The sequence below is a fragment of the Macrobrachium rosenbergii genome, chromosome 8, assembly GCF_040412425.1.
Source record: "Macrobrachium rosenbergii isolate ZJJX-2024 chromosome 8, ASM4041242v1, whole genome shotgun sequence".
Taxonomy (NCBI): Eukaryota; Metazoa; Arthropoda; class Malacostraca; order Decapoda; family Palaemonidae; genus Macrobrachium; species Macrobrachium rosenbergii.
In genome coordinates, this window is record NC_089748.1 from 72,622,872 (window position 1) to 72,645,439 (window position 22,568).

The 22,568-nt window shown below is 44.5% G+C and overlaps 1 protein-coding gene across 2 annotated transcripts in view; it reads left to right on the top strand.

The window, feature by feature from the left end:
- Positions 1-22,568, top strand: part of Mettl3 (methyltransferase like 3) — a 252,746-nt gene that overhangs the window by 43,172 nt on the left and 187,006 nt on the right. For both annotated transcript variants that reach the window (XM_067108002.1, XM_067108003.1), the window contains exon 4: positions 12,459-12,586. In XM_067108002.1, coding sequence (XP_066964103.1) covers positions 12,459-12,586 — 128 coding nt within the window. The remainder of the gene's footprint in view (positions 1-12,458; positions 12,587-22,568) is intronic.

The window sequence follows — 22,568 nt, forward strand, 5'->3', positions numbered from 1 at the left end:
CTTCCCAGACTTTTTTGTCCCAGCGGCTCCTGCTTCTCCAGCCTCCTCGTCCGTGATGAGCAATCAGCTGACAGGTTCGAATAAGCTACCTAAGATAGACCTCTCAACTTCTTCTAAGAAGGCTTTGTTGGAAGTAGACAACTGGTTTGCAGAGAAGAGGTGTCAAGGTAAGGTGTCCTTCAGCATTCCGCCCTCCCATTCATCTTCCAGAAGATATTGGTCGTACGCTACTGGAGAAGCTCCCTCCTTGGGAGTGGCTGCCACCTCCCAGGCGAACTTCTCCAGTCTTATTGACTCGGCCCAGAGGTCTGCCTTCACTTTTGCAAAAGTTATGTTTTCAGCCCTAGAGATTAACCATTTTCCTCAAGAACCTTTTTAAGGTTCTTGAGGTTCTTAGCTCCAGCAATGTGCTTTCTTGCGCCGACAAGGCTGTCAAAGATGGTTCCCTTGAAGTGGCCTCATTACATGCCATGGGAATACTTAGGAAGAGAGAGTTGTGGGTCTCTTTTACCTCCAAGGGCATCACGGCTTCCCACAAGTCAGCGCTTCTTTTCTTGCCTCTCAATGGTCTCCACCTTTTTCCCCAAGTAGCAGTAGAAGAAATTGCCTCTCACCTTCACGAGAAGTCGACACAGGATCTCCTTGCCCAGCCAGCTAGACATCCCAGGGATTGGGCCACAGGTACCTCCAAGTCCGCTTCTCCCCTTCAGTTGCAGCCCTTTCAAGGCGCCCGTCAAAGGTCTCAGTCTAGACCTCGAGGTATAGTGTGCTTTGCCTCATGAGTGATCAAAAGATCCTGCTCCAAGCCTGCTGCTGCTGCTTTTTAGAGCTAAGGGCTTTTTTAGAGCGGCAGCAGAAGCTATCGTTAGATGTAGACGTAAGTCTACTGACAAAGTCTATCAGGCTAAGTGAGCAGTCTTTAGACTCGATGTAAAAGACGAAACATCTTGTCGTCTGAGACCACTTAACCCTTAAACGCCGAGCCTCTATTTATAAAAGTGTCTGTCGTATGCTGGTGACGTTCGGGAGTTAGCGCCAAAGCGGAAAAAAAGTTTTTTTGAAAAACTCACAGCACGCTTAGTTTTTAAGATTAAGAGTTCATTTTTGGCTCCTTTTTTTGTTATTGCCTGAAGTTTAGTATGCAACCATCAGAAATGAAAAAAAATATCATTATCACATATAAATATTGGAATATATGACAGCACAAAAAAAAATTTCATGTATAATTGTATACAAATCGCACTGTGAGCAAAACAGTTAAAGCTAATGAGTTTTTTTTTTCGTTGTAATGTACACTAAATTGCAATGATTTTGGTATACAACAAATTGTAAAACGATCAAAGGAACACAGAGAAAATATTATCACAAAATGATGCATGAATTCGTAACGTGAGGACATAAAAACAAGTTTTTTTCTAAAATTCACCATAAATCAAAATATTGTGCTAGAGACTTCCCGTTTGTTGCAAAATGAAGGTAATTGATTGAATATTACTAGACTGTAAGTGTTTAGCTTACAAGTGCAGTTTTCGGCCATTTCGGTCGAGTTAAAGTTGACTGAAGGTTGAATTTTTTCTATTTATTGTGATTTATATGAAAATATTTCAAAACTGATAAAAGCTACAACCATGAGTTATTTTTTGTTGTATTCTACATGATATTGCACACATTTCCATGTATAACACTTTATGTAAGGCCTAATATAAAATGGTGCGAAAATTACAACAAGGTGACTAAAGAAATTCTGAGATTTTCAACCGAGTTACCGCGCGCGGAGGTAAGGAAAAAGTTTTTTCCAAAAATTCACCATAAATCGAAATATTGTGCTAGAGACTTCCCGTTTGTTGCAAAATGAAGGTAAATGATTGAATGTTACTGGAATGTAAGAGTTTTAGCTTACAATTGCGTTTTTCGGCCATTTCAGTCAAGTCAAAGTTGACCGAAGGTTGAAATTTTGGCACTTATTGTGATTTATATGAAAATATTTCAAAACTGATAAAAGCTACAACCATGAGTTATATTATGATGTATTCTACATGAAATTGCACACATTTTCATATATAAAACTTTATGTAACGGCTAATATAAAATGGTGCAATCATTGCAACAAAGTGACGAAAGAATTTCTGAGATTTTCGGCAGAGTTACCGCGCGTGGACGTAAGGAAAAAGTTTTTTTCAAAAATTCACCATAAATCGAAATATTGTGCTAGAGACTTCCCGTTTGTTGCAAAATGAAGGTAAATGATTGAATATTACTAGAATGTAAGAGTTTTAGCTTACAATTGCATTTTTTTACCATTTCAGTTGAGTCAAAGTTGACCGAAGGTTGAAATTTTGGCACTTATCGTGATTTATATGAAAATATTTCAAAACTGATATAAGCTACAACCACGGGTTGTTTTTTGTTGTATTTTACATGAAATTGCACACATTTTCATATATAAAACTTTATGTAACGGCTAATATAAAATGGTGCAAAAATTACGACAAAGTGACAAAAGAATTTCTGAGATTTTCGGCCGAGTTATCGCGCGGACGTAAGGAAAAAGTTTTTTCAAAAATTCACCATAAATCGAAATATTGTGCTAGAGACTCCCAATTTGTTGCAAAATGAAGGTAAATGATTGAATATTACTAGAATGTAAGAGTTTTAGCTTACAATTGCGTTTTTTTACCATTTCGGTCAAGTCAAAGTTGACCGAAGGTTGAAATTTTGGCACTTATCGTGATTTATATGAAAATATTTCAAAACTGATGAAAGCTACAACCATGAGTTATTTTTTGTTGTATTCTACGTGAAATTGCGCACATTTTCATATATAAAACTTTATGTAATGCCTAATAGAAAACTGTGCAAAAATTACGACAGTGACTAAAGAATTTCTGAGATTTTCAGCCGAGTTACCACACGCAGAGGTAAGAAAAGAGTTTTTTCAAAAATTCACTGTAAATCGAAATATTGTGCTAGAGACTTCCCGTTTGTTGCAAAATGAAGGTAAATGATTGAATGTTACTAGAATGTAAGTTTTAGCTTACAATTGCATTTTCGACCATTTCGGTTTAGTCAAAGTCGACTGAAGGTTGAAATTTTGGCACTTATCATGATATATATGAAAATATGTCTAAATTGATAAAAGCTATAACCATGAGTTATTTTTTGTTGTATTCTACATGAAATTGCACACATTTACATATATAAAACTTTATGTAAAGGCTAATAGAAAATGGTGCAAAAATTACAACAAAGTGACTAAGGAATTTCTGAGGTTTTCAGCAGATTTAGCTGATGCTTTCTTTTGGGATAAAGAAATTCGCGCTTGCGCAGCTGGGTCACACTTGTAAACAAAACAACAGCCTGATCCGTGAACTCCCAGCATCCCTCAAGGCGCGTGATTTAAAATTTTTCGTAAACTCCTATAAGTATTTTTCCAAAATATTTAAAAAAACTTTTTGTAGTCGATGTATGTTACGTCCACTTGGCACCCGACAGACAATTTTTGTCGATGTAAAATATGTCCAGTCGGCGTTTAAGGGTTAATCACTACGCACCAGCATCGATAATGCAGCGTCTATTCAATGTGTTACCAGCTCATCTGAGGAACATATCAGGAGTGAGCGTAGATTTGTTTAAGAATAAGCTCGACAAATATCTAAGCTGCATCCCAGACCATCCAAGATTTGAAGATGCAAAATATACCGGAAGATGCATTAGCAATTCTCTGGTAGACATCAGAGGTGCCTCACACTGAGGGACCTGGGGCAACCCAAACAAACTGTAAGGTCTGTAAGGTAAGGTAAGGTCTAAGCAAACTGCAAATAAAAAGAAAAAAAAAACTTGAAAACATACAATCAGACATTCATAACAAAAACTCAATATAAACATAATAAAAAAATCACAACAACAGAAACGAAACAATCATCACACACAAACCATCTTTCATCATACAAACCCAAACTTAGCATACCACACTCCCCATTACTAAAATCCCTTTCTTACTACCCATTCTCCACCCATTCATACTCCTGAACTGGACCTTGACTTTGGGTCCATGGCCTCTCATGCACCACCTCTTCTTCACTCACTTCCACTCCAACCAAACTAGACTCACCTAGCCTTGGTTTTCGGACTACTTACACCAAGCTCATTCAAACTCTGGAGACTTACGTCAGCTCCAACCTCACTCACACCTGACATGGCTGCTATCATCTCTTCCATACTCTCATTTATTTCTTCCACACTCTGCCTCAAGCTATCCAAAACTCCCCCACTTACACTCTCCAGCACTGCTAACTCTTTCTCATTCACACTCACTCCCACACTCACTCTTTCAACACTTTCACTCAAAGGAAACTCAAACACACTATACGTACCGTCTTCCTCACCCAACTCTTGTAATATCCTCGTCCACATTCCTTGTATTCACCAAGTTCACTCCTTCCAGATCCCACTCAAATCCTTCAAAATCAATTACACCCTCATTCTCACTACGACCAAACAACACAGCAAGGGTATTCTCATTTCTCATGCCTACTGGCTTCTCAAACCCCTCAAAATCAAACAACCCATCTCAGGTACTCTCTGCAAACACCTTGGTAGCTGTACCCTTACTCTTTCTACACCTCCTTTTAGGCCTTCTCTTATGTTCCACCAACACTAGCTGTTTATCTCCCCAATTTATATCTTCTTCTATTTCTTCATTTTGCTTTTCCCTTTCCTCCCTTAATAACTTCCTAATGGGATGCTCTGTTATGTATTTAGGTGGTTCTCTCCATCTTCTCAGCTGATTATAATGCGCTCGTATTACCCTTACATTTCCTTCTTCATTCCTGTCTTCTAGCACATAACTCAATCCATTAGACCAAACTGTTTTCACTACATATGGACCTTCATACTTCTCACGCATCTTACTTATGATTCGTTCTGCCAACCCATTCGCACTCGGCATGTATGGAGTTTTTACTACATGCTCGACACCCCATTCTTTCAACATTTGCTCAAACGGTCGACCAACAAACTCTGGCTCATTATCACTCAACATTCTTGCCGGCTTTCTCACACACGCAAACAACAAGACCATACTGACCACTCTTGCAACATTCTCACTAGTTTTATTCTTCACAGCTGCACAACTTACAAACTTACTCTTATGATCTACCATAACAATCACTCCTACGTTTCCTTTCGCAGTTACCGGCAAAGCCACACAATCAATTGCCACTAACTCAAATAGTTCTTTCATACTCAACTTCAAAATAGGTGGGCTAGCATACACTCTGATACTTTCCCGTCAGACATTCTTTGCATGTGACTGCCACATCTGTACAAATCTTCCTCAAAATACGGGGAAAACATCCACTCTTTCATACACTTGATCAACTCAAACTTCCCCATATGTCCATATTTCTCATGGACTAACATGCACATCCCTACTGCTCCACTCATTGAGAACACTGGAACATACATCAGCTCTCCCATCTTCTCTCTCAAAAAATACACCACTCCTTCACACAGCACAATCTCTCAGCAAACCACATCCATTTACTCAACAAGGGCCATCTTCTTCCAGGTACTCCCTCTCTAATACATCTCCTCTGCATCTTCTCAGTGTCCTCTGCTATCAACAATTCATTCTCACTCTTGTCCAACTCCACTACATCCTCCTCCTCACACAGACTCCTGTCTATCATTCCCACAAACCTGGCCATATTCACCGCCTCACTTTGAATCTTCCGTATCACGACCTCGTCTTTCAACAGAACTCCTGTCCCAACATCCACTACCAATCCATTCTTCCTCAAGAAATCTATCCCAAACAGGAAACAACACAGCATCTGCTCATCTCCCAGTACTACAAAACAAGCTTCCACCTCAAACTCTCCCAACCTTACCTTTAACTTCACTTCCTCCCATCCAACCGATCTTCCTGCTATACCTCTTATTGACACATTCACCACTCTCCTTTTAACATTCCCAATTCACTCTCTCAACATTCCTAATCACTCATGCGTTCACCAACGATATTTGTGCTCCGGTGTCAACCAAACCACAGTACTGTCCTCTACTGACATCTGCTCCCACAATCATTGCATTTGCTCTCCTGTGTACACACATACACCTGTCTCTTCCACTAACCAAACACCCTTCATTTACTTCACTACTGTCATCTTCCACTTCCAACAACTCCAGCTTTCTCTCTTCAACATTTTCCCCCTTCTCATACTTCCTTTCATAGCTCTTTTTCTCTACGACCCAGTTTTAGTGCACCCCACTCAAACACTGCAGATGCAACTCACGCTCTCTCTCTTTCACTCCCTCATGTCGATACACTATAGGTTTCTCACCACCAATGTGTACGGACCAAGTCACCTTATACTTCTTACTTACTGCTACCAAAACTTCCTGAAATGGAACTACTCCAGGACACATCGTAGCCCTCATACTCTCCTGATACTGTTCCACATTTGACACTCCCAAACATCCAGGTCTTGCAAACTTCTTCAATCACCTCTGCCCTCAGTTCATTCACACTTCCAGGTACCTGCACCTTCAAACCTTCATCTACCAAATCACTCAATCCATACCACAAACTTTCAAACATTGAGTCACCACCCCACTTACTCTCACGTGCTACCACCAATACTCTCGGCAGATACTCTGGTCTTATGTCTTTTATTTTCTCTTCTTTCCCTTCCCCAGGTAGTCTAGACATCATGTCTGCAACAATATTTCTTTTACCGGGGATGTACTCAACTACAAAATCACTCAAATCCTCCACCATTTGCACAATCCTAGCGTCCACTCCTTTCATTCTCTGCAGATAGATGGTCAGTACGTACCACAAACCTCACACCATACAGAAACTGTAGTAACACTTTCACACAAAACCGCAGGGCAACCAACTCTCTCTCAACATACGAATTCTTTCGCTCTGCCGAACTAAACACCTTACTTACATATGCTATCACTCTAGCCCTTTCAGCTCCATTCACCACTTGCTTCTGCATCAAACATCCACCCATCGACACTCCACTCCCATCCGTATACAGTTCTAGCTTACTGGCATCTGCACTATGGTCAGGGTAAGCCAGCTCCACATCCTTCACCATTTCCTCTTTCAATTTCTCAAACGCTTTCACCATCCTTTCATCCCACCTCACAACTACTCTTCCTACAGCCTGTCCATTCTGACAACAGCTTTGCAATTCCCAAACAATCTTCCACAAACTTCCTTCCAAACTCAATCAATCCCAAAAATTCTTGCAACTCTCGCACAGTCCTGGGTCAAGGGAATCTTCTCACGTTTTCTATAAACTTTTCTGCTTTTCACACTCCAGACCTACTCACCTTATGGCCCAAAAACTCCACCTCTTCCATGAACCACTCACACTTACTCACCTTATGGCCCAAAAACTCCACCTCTTCCATGAACCACTCACACTTACTCACTTTGACTTTCACCCCCCCCCACTTCTAACTTCTTCAACACTGCTCGTACGAACCTCTTGTGCTTTTCTACTGTCTCACTCATCACCAAAATGTCATCGAGAAACACCAGCACATTCGCAGTGCCTTTTTAGTGAGTGTATATGGAAACATGAGTATATGTGTAATTTATTGTGTAAGTGTGTTCCAGTGTGAGAGCGTATGCCTTTGTGCAGCTTTTAATTTTATATTCACTCATTCATCACCATACTGAGTGACCTATTTGGTCCCAGTGCTAGGCTTCTAGCCTAGACCTATCATTTCATCCAAATCCTTCGGGCCAGTCCTATGAGAGCTGATAGTCAGCTCAGTGGTCTGGTTAAACTGTTTTAATGTAATAATAATTTTATATATCCTTAGTCATGTAAATTCTCATGTCTCTGGACAGGACAATTCCATGTGTTGTAGTAGAACGTTCAAGCTTCTTCGTACTCCTCTCCCTCAGCATAGGCATTTCTACATTACACCTAATGTTGCACTTCTACCTCAACAGCTGGATGCAGATGTGGCTCGATTGGCTCCCAGAGTTTCCTTAGACCAGATTCAGGCAGAAGGTCCTTCCTTCACCTGTCAGAAAGCTCCGCCTCTTCTGCCTTCCAAGCAATTTCTTGGTTAGGCTTGTGGTCGACAGCAGTGGCCAAGATTTCGTCCTCTGCTCTTGGTGATTCCGAAGATAATGATTCATACCTTAGGCTTTTGCAGTCAGGCGATAAAGCCATTTTGTGTATGGCTCATTTGACTGCTACTATTTGGGTGACTATTTAGCTCAAGAGAATGGACGCTGCACTTGCTAAGGTATCTGGATTTGTTAGTTCGGATTCTGTGTTAGCTCTGAGAAATGGTGACATCCTTAACACTTCTCTTTTCCCTAAGGATCAGTTGGACTTGGCCATAGATAGGCGGCGAGCTGACAATAATTATCGGCTGGTTCATCAAGCCGTCTCTAAGTCTGCTAATCCTTCTTGTCCTGGTACCTTGAAACCCAGGTCCTCTGCTCCACCCAAGAAGACTGCAGTTGCCTCTTCATCCAGCAGGTCTGGGCAGGCTCCTGCTGCAGCAACCAGCAAGAGCTCCCAGCAGTGTCCCTTTCAGTCCCGTTCCTCTAAGCCAGCAAGAGGCTCTAGAGGTAAGGCAAGAGGTTCCAAGCGATAGAGTAGGGACCTCTCCCCACAAGTAGTCGTCACCGGTGGGGGGGTGCCTGGCAAGCCATTGGGCTACGTGGCAGGCCTTTGGGGCGGAAGAATGGGTAGTAGACGTCCTTCGGGTAGGGTGCCTACTACCCTTCCAACTTTCCTCCTCCTCTTTCTGTTCAACCTGTTCACTTAACGTACACACTCGGCTTATTGAAACATCAAGCTTTCCAAGGGGAAGTGGCGAAAATGGTGGAGAAAGGAGCAGTGGGAATGGTAGAGCATCTTTCTCCAGGTTTTTACAGTCGGGTATTTCTCGTTCCCAAGGCGACAGGTGGTTGGCGGCCAGTGATATACCTGTCAACCCTGAACCTCTACATCAAGAAGTCCCGATTCAGGATGGAGACTCCTCGAATGGTGTTAGCAGCCGTCAAGGAGAATGACTTTCTGCTCTCAGTAGACCTGAAGGATGCGTACTTCCACATTCCAATTCTTCTTCCTCTAGGAAGTTTCTCCGTTTCAACCTGGGAGTCAGTTTTCCAGTTCAAAGTCTTATGCTTCGGCCTCTCAACAGCCCCTCAGGTTTTCACGAGAGTATTCACCCTGGTTTCATCGTGGACCCACTCCCAGGGGATTCGCCTTCTCAGATGCCTCGACAACTGGCTGGTCTTGGCTGGGTCTCGGGAAAATTTGATTCAAGACAGGGACCGTCTTCTTCAGTTTTGTCATGACTTGGGCACCGTGGTCAATTTGGAGAAGTTGCATACCGTCCCCAGTCAGAAGATTCTTGACCTGGGCATGGTCATAGGCACAGTCTCGTCGAGGGTTTCCCATTAGAGCAGAGAATGGAAAAGTTCAAGGCTGTAGCTTGGTCCTTCCTCTCGGAGCAGTCCCAGCCAGCTTGTCAGAGGCAAGTGATGCTGGGTTTGTTAACCTTTCTAGAGAAGCTGGTCTGGTCTCTGCAGTGTAGTCTGAAAGAGATTTTGGTCCCCTGCAAGGGATCCTCCTCATTTTCTAGTTCTGCTGCCGCAGGAAGTAAGAGAGGACCTGTTGTGGTGGCTGGACAACAGTAACTTGGCTGTATGGGTTCTCCTTCATTCTCCTCCTCCAGAGATCCTCCTGTTCTCAGAACCTCTGCGAGGGTTGGGGAGGGCATTTGGAAGGTCTTATAACATCCAGAGTGTGGATTCCACAGGAGAGGCAACTTCACCTCAACATTCTGGAGCTCAAGCAGGGGGGCTGGTGTCACGCCAACTACAGTCCCTGACAGTGCTGCTTCATCAATGGGTGATAGATTATTCAGTAGATCTCTCTGCCAGGAATATCCCGGGCAGGAGGAATGTAGTGGCGGACAATCTGAGTCGTCGGAATCAGGTCGTAGGGACAGAGTGGTCTCTGCACCAGGACACTGCAAACAGGGTCTTTCATCTGTGGGGAAGACCCTCAATAGACCTGTTTGCAACAAGGTTCAACAGAAAACTAGAAGTCTTCTGTTCTGTGGTTCCAGGTCCATTTGAAGTGGTGGAGGACGCCCTGCAACACCCCTGGGACAATCTGGAGGTCTATGCCTTCCATCCATTTTGCCTAATCCATCAAGTTCTGAACAGGGTAATGGCCTCTCAGAACCCCAGAATGACCCTAGTTGCTCCCATGTGGCCCCAGGTGGAGTGGTTCCCCGATCTCCTAACCCTGCTGTGAGAAGCTCAGAGAGAGGTTCCTCCATGGCACAACCTTTTGTGTCAACCCCACTTCCAGAGATTCCACCACTCAGTAGGGTTCCTATCTCTTCACGGCTGGAGACTGTCCAGTATCTCCTTCGAGCAAGAGGCTTTTCACGCAGAGCTGCATCGGAAATGTCTGGCTATTACAGAAGATCTTCCTCAGCTGTGTACCAAGGCAAGTGGGCCGTTTACTGTGGTTGGTGTTGTCAGTGGGGTCTCTCTCCAGTTGGAGCTTTTCAGCAAGCAGCAGAGTTCCTCGTTTTTCTCCTGAGAGAGAAACGACTTTCCGTGTCTTCCATCAAGGGCTACAGAGCTGCCTTGAGTGCAGTTTTACGAATGAAGGATGTTGATTTTTCTTCTTCGTGGGAGATCTCAATGCTTCTCAAGAGCTTTGAGCATTCTTATCCTCCAAAAGAGCTTAGACCACCCAGTTGGGACCTGACTTTGGTACTGGTCATTCTCACCCGTGCCCCGTTTGAGCCTCTGCATCATGCGTCAGATAAGAACCTGACTCTCAAGACGGTTTTCCTGCTGGCTCTGGCCTCCTCGAAGCGAGATGGTGAACTCCATGGCCTATCCTATGATGTCAAGCGTACGAGGGGTTGGATGTCCATAGCCTTCGAATTTGTCCCGGAATTCGTGGCTAAGACCCAAAACCCCTCTTGTCATGATGACAGATTTGATTCCTTCTCAATTCCGTCTCTTAATTGACCTTGTTGATAACGATCGGACGAATTGCTCCTTTGCCCTGTCAGAGCACTATGCTGCTACCTGAAAAGGACTCACCATCTCTGATTGGGGTGCCAAATATTTTTCCTTAGCACTGGCTAGAACAAGAAAGAAGTGTCCAAGAATACAATCTCCTTTTGACAAGCCTATGGTTCGACTTCATGCTCCAATCCTAACAGTGTAGCCAAGAGCCCATGATTTTAGGGGACCAGGCCCTTCTTTGGCATTTAAAAAATACTTGTCTGTTCAAAGGATTTTGAAGGCTGGCACATGGCTTTGTCAAACCACCATCACTTCCTCTGGTCCACTGGTGGCTGCTCAACAGGTTGTTTAATTTGTCCAGTGCCCCTGGTGGGACAGTTTGTATCTTACCTAAGATGATGGTATGAAAGTGAGAATGAATGGGATGGCTGGTCTCTTTCAGTTTCCATTCTTTTCTTCTTTAACCCGCTTATCCAGCAGGTGAAAAATCATTCCATCATGTGCCGGATCAGGTCTGATACAGGGGAGACTGTGGCCTTTTTGTTAAGATTTACTTATCCCTACATGAATATAAAACTTTGGCAAAAGCAAGTCCCTCCTCTCTCTAACAAGGGGAGAGAAGATTGATAGCAAACTATTGGTGGCCACGAAGGTTTGTTGTGCACAGATATAGTTCTTTAACTTCTTCCTACGTTGTCTCATCACATTGTACGGAGTCCCAGAAGTCTGACTGATAAATAATCACTTATTTATTATGTCAGAGGCTTTAGTTCCCTTCCTTAGGCTTTTGTAATCCAGGTGTGCAGAACCTCCAGTCGGTTCCAGACTTTCTTTCCCCCCTCCAAAAGTGATTCTGTCCATAAGTTAAGACCCAGGTTTATTCTGCATACGAACAAATGACAAATTTATTAATCAATTTGTATTTTTCATAGCTAACAAACCTGCGGTCTTAACTTATATGGCCCACCTGTAGCCACCCCTCAATTGATTTTACTGGGATGGAAGAAAATGAGGCGTCATTTCTTTCTCTACATGCGTGAAGAAACTCGACGGTGCCACCTAGGCCTATCAGCCTACCTTGTTGCCACCCGTTCCATGTTTGTTATTTTTACAGGTTTCCAGCTGGTGCTAGAAGAATTATCCATAAGTTAAGACTGCAGGTTTCTAAGCTATGAAAAATACAAATTGTGTGGCTGATAAGTTTTTTATATGCACTGTAGTTATGGAATGGAGTTCTTCTGTATTGTACTGAAATTGTTTTAACATATGTTCACTGTTGCCTTAGCAATCTGTACCATTTTTGTTATTTTGTGGAAGTTGTTTAACATTGTTTGGAAGGTGGGAACTTTGCTCTGTATATAATAGTATGTTTATTTACATTCTGTATATAATAGTATGTATATTTACACAGGTGAGAATCGAATAGCACCAAAACTATTAGTCGCAGCAGATGAAAATCCAATAAAAATCTCAGTTGAAGATGCTGATGTTAAGAGTGAAAAGGAGAAGAGAAAGGGGAACAAAGAAGATGATGTCATGGTAAGAACTTGATACTGTACAGTATTTAAATCTTAATCTATACTGTATTTGTTTAAACTAACCCATCAGTTTATATCTGCTTAATACTGTGGTCAGCAGCTCCCCAGGCAGACATCAAAAGGGCTTTTCTTATCTAGCCAGATATCCCTCGGGCTAGTGTCTCTGGTGGCAATAGTGGTAGTTAAATTATTCCTTTTGTGTCCAGAAAGTCAGCAACACCATTTTCTCCTGAGATTTTACAAATTTTCTGCTCTTATTTTTTTTATGCTTTGTTTTTAATCATCCATATTTCTCTTGGATCTTAGTATTTATTGTGCATTAATGCTTTTTGCACAATTTTCTCAAATTCTTTCAATATCAGTATATATTTTTCCTTCATTAGCTGAAAGAGCTGAATGTGTTTTGTTAATATTGTGCTGAACTTTGTAAGTGTACCAGTTTTCTTTGAACAACCACTCTTCATCATAACTAGTGATTTCTCTTGGAGTAGATACCATATTTCCTGCCATATGAGACACGTATTTCTTAAGAAATTCATCCAAAAACCACCCTGTGTCTAATGTCCCGATGGGTTAGGTTTGGGTAGGCCTAGGGATTATGGTTATCAGTGCTATGTATATACTCTTGTGTCATCCAATCTCATGTATCATGTGACCTTTAAAATTTTTGTCCTCCAAACATGATTTTATCCGATGCTTTTTGCATTGTATGAGTTGCATTTTTGGTAGATTATACTAGGCTATGCTTAATGTGCGAGTCTCATCTTCGTGTTTGGTAGGCCTGTCTATTAATTCATTACTGTTTTGGTAGGCCTGTCTATTAATTCATTACTGTTTCTTTTAACTAATAACCTCATATACCATTTCATGCAAGACACTGACATAAATAACAATAGGTACTGAAATAAACAACAAATTGAGAAACAGCTATTTGCCCAAATTCAGAGTTGCATTACAGTTGTCAGCTGTGGTAAAAATTGCTAATTAGCAATGGTGACTTCCAGAAGTAAAACTAAAATATATTTTTATTCAACCTACTTGCTATGAAGGTCTTAAGAAAGTATACCACCAAATTTAAGTTGCAGGTTGTAGCCATGGCTGAAAAAATGAATAATGTGCTGGCTGCAAAACATTTTGGAGTAAGCAAAAGTAACTTCTGAAACTGGGGAAATCACATCTTTACTTCATTTTAAATTTACTTCATTTATAGGTAAAGCTAAGCTGCATTGTTTAATGCAGATTTGTTAATTTACAAGAGTGCATTACAGTATATTGCATTTAACAAAAATGGCAGTGGGGAGGTTTGTAGTACTTAGCTAAAATTTGCATTTATGATGTTGATAAAGCTCACTGAGCTGATGAGAATGAGAATGTAAACATTACCAGAATACAGATGGTGCACCTTCGCAATGCTCGTTTTTTATGATAAGATAATCTGATAATAATACATGCCATATGACTGAATTCAGTAATTCAAACATCAGTTTCAAAATTGTCATAATTTCAAACACAACTGTAATATTTGAATTATGCAAATAGATATTGTCAATGTAGCACAATAACCAGGGTCAGTAGTTTGTATGGTGCGATTCCCTAAAATTAGGATAAAAATTGATTCAAAAGGTCACATAATACAACATTATAAATGGTATACTAACATCTAATTGCCATTTTTGACACATTAGTTCCAGGAATCCAGAATGAAGTACTGTATATCATTTATAAATTATTAGATAATGATTACAAATAAAATTAATGCTGAAATACAAACATTATATACTGATTTCCATTATTCAGGCGCACGTTGTGTGATGGCATAACATTTTTGTTTACCAACACTTTTTTACTTATTTAACTAATAAAGGATTTTGACAAAGGAAAAATCTATTTCTGAGGGAGGCCCCGTGTCACCCGGTGAAATTCCATACTAACACGAATTTCTAGGTAAAATATTGCTAAGTATACCAGAGAAAAAGAGCTCTCAGGAATGCTGGAGTTACTACCCCCAGATCAAAGCGCCCATAATGGAGAGTCGGGTATAACCAAGGGTGAGTGAAAGGATCACAACCACAGAGCCACACTCTGAAAGACATCCCCATGTCAAAATCCCCGGAAAGAGTAGTGAGCCGTTCCAGCCCCACACTCACCGCCCCGCCAGGCCGGCGACTCCAGCGCCACCTACATTCATTCCAGACTAGCACTACCCCAGGCTTGGCATGTGCAAGTAGGGGGGGCAAAACCAGCTTCTGGGAGGGTCACCGGGTGACACAGGGCCTCCCTCAGAAATAAATTTTTCCTTTGTCAAAATCCCTTTTCTGAGTCCAGCCCCGTGTCAGCTGGTGAAATAGTGACAGAGAATCATGCCAAGACTGCAAGGCTACAGAAGAAAATACAAGGTGATCTGAACAAAAAACACAGGCTATGAAAAATAGATTTAATTAATATATCTCTCCACAGAAAAATAAGATCAGTAATATGTAAGTACATAAATATAACCTTAAGAGTAAAGTACAAAAATAGGCACACAATGTAAATACAGGTGGAGTAAGGTACATCCAATAATATAAAAATACAAACGAGTAAATATAAACTTATACCTAAGAACAAAGAGAGACATTTACAATATCAGAAATTTTTGAGGTACATGGAGCAAAATAAAAACAGCCCAGTACCCCTAGGACAATCCAGATTCACAGCATGTCAATATACAATCACCAAGAAAAGATAATATTAAGGGCAATAATAACATCAGTTATGAGGAGCAAGGAAGTGAGGCATGATTGATCCAGAAGGGCAGGCAGAGAAATAAATGAGGCAGGCGGGCAGGGGGGAAAGGATAAGGATTAAGGATAATTAAGGTGGGGATGATACTCCCCATAGCCACTGCAGAAAATTTTAGGGCTTCGAGTGATTTTAAATAATGGCATTTAAACACTAGAGGTGATTTCCATCCCGTATACTTGGTAAGTTCAGCAAAATCCGTATTATGAAAATAGTTAGTAGAGGTAGCTACCGCACGGATATCATGAACCTTAGGGACTGAATCCGGGTTGGCTTGTTTAATAAAATACAGAATTTGCTGCCTTATAGCATTCAACGAAAGAGTTCCACCTTTCTCCCTGATAAAAAGAGGACCCGACTTACACTGTGGAGTTCTTAGTAGGTAAGACTTTAAGGTATAGACTGGGCATAAGGACTGGTCCTGTGGAAGAGGCACCACCTTCCAAGGGGACCACCTGTCCTGAGGGTCTTCATTTTTAGCTAAAAATCTATGATCAGGGGAAAGGAGGACTTCTCCGGACGGGAGGAAATTAACATAATCATCACCCCTAGTGAGAGCCGATAGCTCTGAAATTCTGGCACCTGAAGCCAAGCTAATCAGAAATAAGGTTTTCCTTAACAGATCCATATAAGAGCAATGTGAGTTGTCAATCTCAGATGCCAACTTAAGAACATCGTTGAGGAACCACGTAACAGAATGTGGGCGTGTTACGGGTCTCAAACGAGCACATGCTCTAGGGATAGATGAAAAGTATGAATCTGTAAGGTCAATTTTAAAACCATACAAAAATACCTTCTTCAAGGCTGACTTAGCTGTAGTAATAGTGGCCGGGGCAAGGCCTTTTTCAAACAATGATCTAAAGAAAGTAACCGCTAGGTTAGTAGTCATAGTTTGAGCTTCAGATGCCTTCAAAAAGGATGCTAATTTCTTGACTGCTGAATCATATTGTCTGAGAGTAGACTCTCTCTTATCCGATTCTAAAAACAGAGTGTTGACGGGGTCATTGTTTGCTCCCTTTTGAGCAGCGAACTTTACAAAGTCCATAAAACTAGGGCATTCTGAATTCTTAAGGAAGCTGACACAGTCTTGGTTTGTACTACTTGGGTCAATCTGGGATTGGGAATCTGATGACACCGCAACTTGAGTTCCTGAACCAGAGGGAACCAGTTGCTCTTCGGCCAATAGGGGGCTATCAGAGCCAGTTGGCCTTTGAATGACCTGAGTTTGTGTAGTACCTTCAATAACATGTTTATTGGGGGAAATAAGTAGATCTTCTCCCAATTGTTCCAGTCTATGGTCATTGCGTCCGTGGCATAAGCCTGAGGGTCCAGGTTGAGGCCACATAACAGGGAAGCTTGTAGTTGCTCTCCGTCGAACAGATCCACTTGAGTCCCAGAACCTGGCGGCAAATCCAATTGAATGACTCTCGTCCAGAGACCACTCCGTCTCCAACGGAGTGGTTCTGGACAGGGAATCTGCCACCACGTTCCGCACCCCGCTAGGTGGGTGGCTGACAGATGCCAGCCGTGCTTGTTCGCCAGGGAGAAGATAGCTACCATCACCTGGTTCACACGACCTGATTTGAGCCCCCTGTTGATGCAATGAACCACCACGGCGCTGTCCAACACCAGCCTGATGTGAATCCAACTGGGGATTTTCTTTAAAGTTAGAAATACCGCCATAGCTTCCAAGGTGTTTATATGGAACTGTTGAAACATTGTAGACCATGTTCCTTGTACTTTTTGTTTTGGCGAATACCCTCCCCAGCCGCTTAATGAGGCGTCTGTGTGAATTACCAGTGCCGGAGGAGGGAATTGAAGCGGGACTGACTTTGACAGGCCGCTGACTGTGGACCAAGGCCACAGCCTCGCCTTCAATATTCGTGGGATGGAAGAGACCCTGTCTCTGAGCCTGACATTGGCTCGTCTCCGCCACACTCTGTTTATGTCTTTTAATTTCGCTTTTAAGAGCAGGTCCGTCACTGAGGCAAATTGAAGGGAGCCGAGGATTCTCTCTTGGGACCGGCGGGATGCTGCTTTGTCCTTCAAAAATTTTCTGGTAATGGAGGCTATCTCCTTCCGTTTGGGCGGGCGGGAAGGGATAGCCTGTACGAGGACAGGTCCCACTGGAGGCCCAGCCATTGAAACCGGGACTCGAGTCAGCGGGACTTCTCCATGTTCAGCCGCCTAATGACTCCAGGAACTTGATGACTATGGCCGTAGCCTTCCGCACTCTTGAACTGATGGAGCCCAGATTATCCAATCGTCCAGGTACGCTGCTAGGAGATCCTCGGGACCGGAGCTGCTGAACTACTGTTTCCGCCAGCTTTGTAAATATCCTGGGGCTACATTGAGTCCGAAAGGCATGACCCTGAAGGAGTAGGCTTGCTTCCCGAGTCTGAAACCCAGGAAGGGAGAGAAGTTCCGCGCAACCGGGACGTGATAGTAAACGTCTGAAAGATCGATAGAGGTGGTGACGGCTCCACGCGGAAGTAGAGTCCGAACCTGAGCTACCGTAAGCATGCGAAACTTGTCGCATTTTATATAAAGATTTAGACGCGACAGATCCAGAATCACTCTTTGTTGACCGGAGTCTTTCTTTGGGACAGTGAACAACCTGCCTTGAAATTTGAGGTGCCTTACTTTCTTTATTGCTCGCTTGTTGAGCAGTTCCGTCCACATAGTCCTGTAGGACTCTGGAAGGGGTTGGTAAAACCTGATCAGGGGAGGATCCTTGATCCAGCTCCAACCCAGACCTTTGGACACAATGCTGTGTGCCCAAGGACTGAAGGACCACTGGTCTCTGAACCAGTAAAGGCGACCACCTACCTGACTGGTCTCAGTGGGAGGAAGCGGGTTTTGTTTCCTCTGCCACGTCCAGGTTTTTCCTCTTAGGGCAGAGCCAGGTTTGCCTCTGTAAGGGGCCCGACCTCTTCCCCCTTGCGCTCCTATTAAGGCTGTGAAAGAACCCACGGCCCTCATAGGTAGGGTTGTATGCGGAGAGGGGACGTGCGAGGGTGCAGCAAGGGATTGGGCTGGTTGGACCAGCACGTATTGTTGGGGTTGAGCCTTGGAGGTGGAGGGCTGGGCCACTGCCGAGACCGGGACAGCTTGGACGACCGTCTGATGATGAGGCCTTTTATGACGCCTGAAGCGTTTACCAGACTTGGTCTGGGAGCTGCCAGATTCCGGGGTTTTCCGCTTGTAGGCGGAGATACCCCAACGAGCGAAGACTCTGATTGGCTCTGGTAGCCTGCGTTCAAAACACTGGCTACATCGTCGTCCGGGACGAGATTCGCGCCCCAGACAGAGCTCTTCATGAGCTTGTTAGGCTCATGACGAATGGTGGCATGAGCAAAAATGAACTTCCTGCACTCTAACTTCGCCACCATAAAATCATACAGGTCTGACTGAAACCCTGCTAACAGGGATTTAGCCAGAACCTGGAAGAAGGGCTCCTCTGCGCAGGAGACGGCAGTCGCTTCTGTCAGGCAGAGGGAGTTCAAGGACCAGCCCAACCGAGACCGAGCCTCAAACTCTGCCTTTAGCAAAGCTTCCGGGAGCTTGGGAAGCTGTTCACTAAATTGCATTGACGCGCAGTGAGCCGCCCAACACCCACAGTAAAAGTGGACGGGCGTCTTTTCCAAAACTCCTCACCCCTGGGAATACCAGGGATGTGGAGTCTATCTCCCTCAATTGAGGCAAAGGATTACCCTCAAAGCAAGCCGGGCCATAGTCAGAGCGACTTTGTTAAGTCAGGAGTGGGCAACTTATCACCTAATGAAAACATCGTAGTTGCCCTTGAAAGGAGTCAGTTTGGTATTCTCTGCCTGCCACTCCGTGGAGAGTGCGCAGGAGAGTAGACTGCGCCTGGTCCTCGGAAAGATCACTGTCTCTCTAGGGACCTTGTCTGAGCGTACCCAGGCTTCCTCCGTCAGCCTAACGAAGCCTGGGTAAGGGGGCAGGAGATCGGGAGGGAAGAACTCCAGCTTCTCCAGACGTCTCATGCCAAGCCCCTCAATCGTCAGAGTGTCTTCGTGCCGAATGGCACGAAGAGCGAAACGCCATGGGTTCCCGACATCGAAGGGAGGGAGATCAGCCGTATCTGGAATCTCATACTGTGGATTGGCCCCGCTGGAGCGAGCCATACCCGCCAGTAGAGTATCGTGGCTGTGAAGCTTTTCCGTGATTTTGGAAAGCTTCGACTCTACCTCCGCCGAGAACCTCTCGAGTAAAGAATTAGCAAACGCCTCAGGGTCAAAGGCAGGCTGGCGAGGAGGGCTTGGTTTTGGTGCCCTCTTACTCGCGCCTTTGCCCGAGGTTCCTGGTTTGCTCCCGGAGGTTACAGGTACAGAAACCTTAGCCTTTGACGGGGGGAAAGGAGATGCTTTCCGGGAAGACGAGGACTTGAAGCCCTTCGCCTTCCACGAAGTCTTCAGCTTTTCAGCTTCAACTTGGGGACAGTGGATGGAGCCCTGTCACCCAAGATGGAAGACTTACCAAATCCTGTAAAGGAAGAAGCAGAGGATGATGGGGAATCAAAAAGGGCGCCCGCCCCCGCAACCTCACTCACCTCACTACCTACCACTTGGTCCGGCTCCGTATTCATTGGCTCCAGGTCCAAGTCCAAGGCAGCGACGTCCTCCGAAACCTCCGCATACAAGATGTCTTCTTGGGGTGGCTGGGTCGCGTCCCGGATCTGCTGAATGATGGGGGTGGCCAACTCCGCTGGAACAGCAGCAGCAACCTGGGCGCCGGGGTAGAGCAGGTCTCGTAGGCTTGCGTCGAGTACGTAAGGTTTCCCCGATGGTACGTTCCTTCCGAACCCAGCCACCCAGGCGCGGAGAGATTCAAGGGATTCTTTCTTAGAGGACTCGTCCGCCTGAAAGAGAGCAGGCAGTCAGGACTAACATACTGTAATATAAAAGAAATGATTACAATATGAGCACCTATTAGACTGAAGAAACGGGGAACGGAAAAACTACAGCTTACCGACTTGTCCTGGATGCTACTGCATACAAGCGGCAGACCTCACAGCCATCAGGGTGCCAAGCGATGAGATCGTCCAGCCGGACGCACAACCAGCGTGGGTCCGCACACCACATGCCCGTAGGGTTGATGGAGGGTAGCGGTGCACCTGGCTCCTCTCACAACGCACAGTCTGTAAGTGTGAAAAGTACATGAACCTACCACTCTAAGAAACTTAAACTAGGTAGGCCCAGGTATTTCAACCTACTACCGGAGGACTCTGGCGGAAGAAAAACCCCAGAGACGGGTCCACCAAACAATAAATTAAATAGAGTGGTAAGTTGTTCCCACCACGGAGTACTCCGTGGAACGAAAGAGCTGAGTCAACAGGGCCCCACAAGGGATGCCGGCAATAAAACGGCGGAACCCCCAGGGCAGGACACCGGACCCCCAAAATAACATAATGTCTAATGGCGGAGTGAGAAACTCGCTCCACCAGTGGATATGCATATAAAATACAAGAGATGGTAACAGAACTGGTAACAAGACAATGAAACGTACATTCCGGAGACCGGAGACACCCAACCGAGAGCCCAAACCTCCACCGCTAGAGAATCAGTAGGAGGGTGAGGCTACCAACATCATGAGGCCACTTTTAATAAGGGCCGGAGTAGGCGCCAATCAACCCAGCTAAGGCAAACTCAAACGGAAAGAGGTCGAGAACGAAAGATAAGAATGTTCGAAACCCGCTCAATCCTAGGAGAGCAGGTTAACGAAACATTCAGTCAAGCGCAGCGCCACCGGGACTTGCTCTGGGAGGGGGAGCGAATCCTCCACCAGGGAAGCCCCAAACTCGAGAAAACGCCATCTGGCGCCACCCGCACGAGAATAGGCAAGAGCTGGCCTGGGATGGGGAGGGGGGGGAAGGGTGGGGGGGCAGGGATGGGGAGTAGGCTAGGGCAAGTGAAAACAGGAGACTAGGGAAGACACTTCACCCGCCGACTGCAGTCACGCACCACGCCAAGTAAATTAATACTAGCCGTGGAAGGACAAGCCTACCCCGAATGAGAGGAGGAAGGGGATAGCGACCAAGGCCTCAACACGCCGACTCCCACCTAGTTATAGCCTAGGTCAGCACCGTGCCCTGGGCACAGCCTAGATAACGGGGGAGACAAGGGAAGGGCGGGGGAGGCAAAAACAGGAGAGAAATTTCCGTGCAGAAAACCAACCAGAGCCGAAAGAAAAGGTGGAAGAATGCCATAACAGCATAGAGGAGACACATCCACAGAAAACTCTACCCCTCCGTGGAGAAGGGGGAGGACAATGGGGTGTCACTCTACCACCCAAACAATGGCCCATGGAAGGAACAGCAACAGAAACTCCCTCAACCTGAGGGTCCTCCCCACACCTAACCTACTGAGGAGAGCGGGAGGCCAAGGAAGCAAAATACGAGCCTAACTAGACATAGACAGGCAAGGGGTCCCCACACAATAAAATACCAGATAAATCACCATCACTAAATATACATAAACCAAGAATATATGTGCTCGTGCAAGGCGCATAGCCTAACCTAGAGGAGCGACAGGATAAACAATAAACCTAAGCTGACGCTCCCCCGCATGTAATTCAAGGCAACAAAACACTGATAGCACCAGCACGACACACTAAAATGATATAGAAGCTAAAACTGTCACGGGAACACATCCCGGTGGAAGAACCTAAGCGGGAAATGACGGGAACCCTAATAAAGGAAACCCGACATGTAGATCAGTAAAACGTTATAAAGAAACACCGATATAACCCGCCCAGGAAACACCACCAGGATGAAACCCAGGGGGGATAATTATAAGTAATATAACGACAAGGAGAAATCCCAAACAGAACAAGCTGGTTGGGTGAATCTCGCGGTTGACATGGCTGGCTAGGGGACGCCACGGCGTCATAACAACAATCACATATAATATGAAAATACGGACTGACCCAGCCAAACTTATCATAAAAACCCCACAATCAGATGGTACTTAACTTGGTGACAGAAAAGTTGCTAGAAGACATGCTTGCAAAAGGCAAAAAACGTCCAAAGACAAAAGCACAAAATCCTGGGATGCAAAAATTCACGTGCTAGAAAATGGAATGAGTGTAGGTGGCGCTGGAGTCGCCAGCTTGGCGGGCGGGTGAGTGTGGGGGCTGGAACGGCTCACTACTCTTTCCGGGGGATTTTGACATGGGGATGT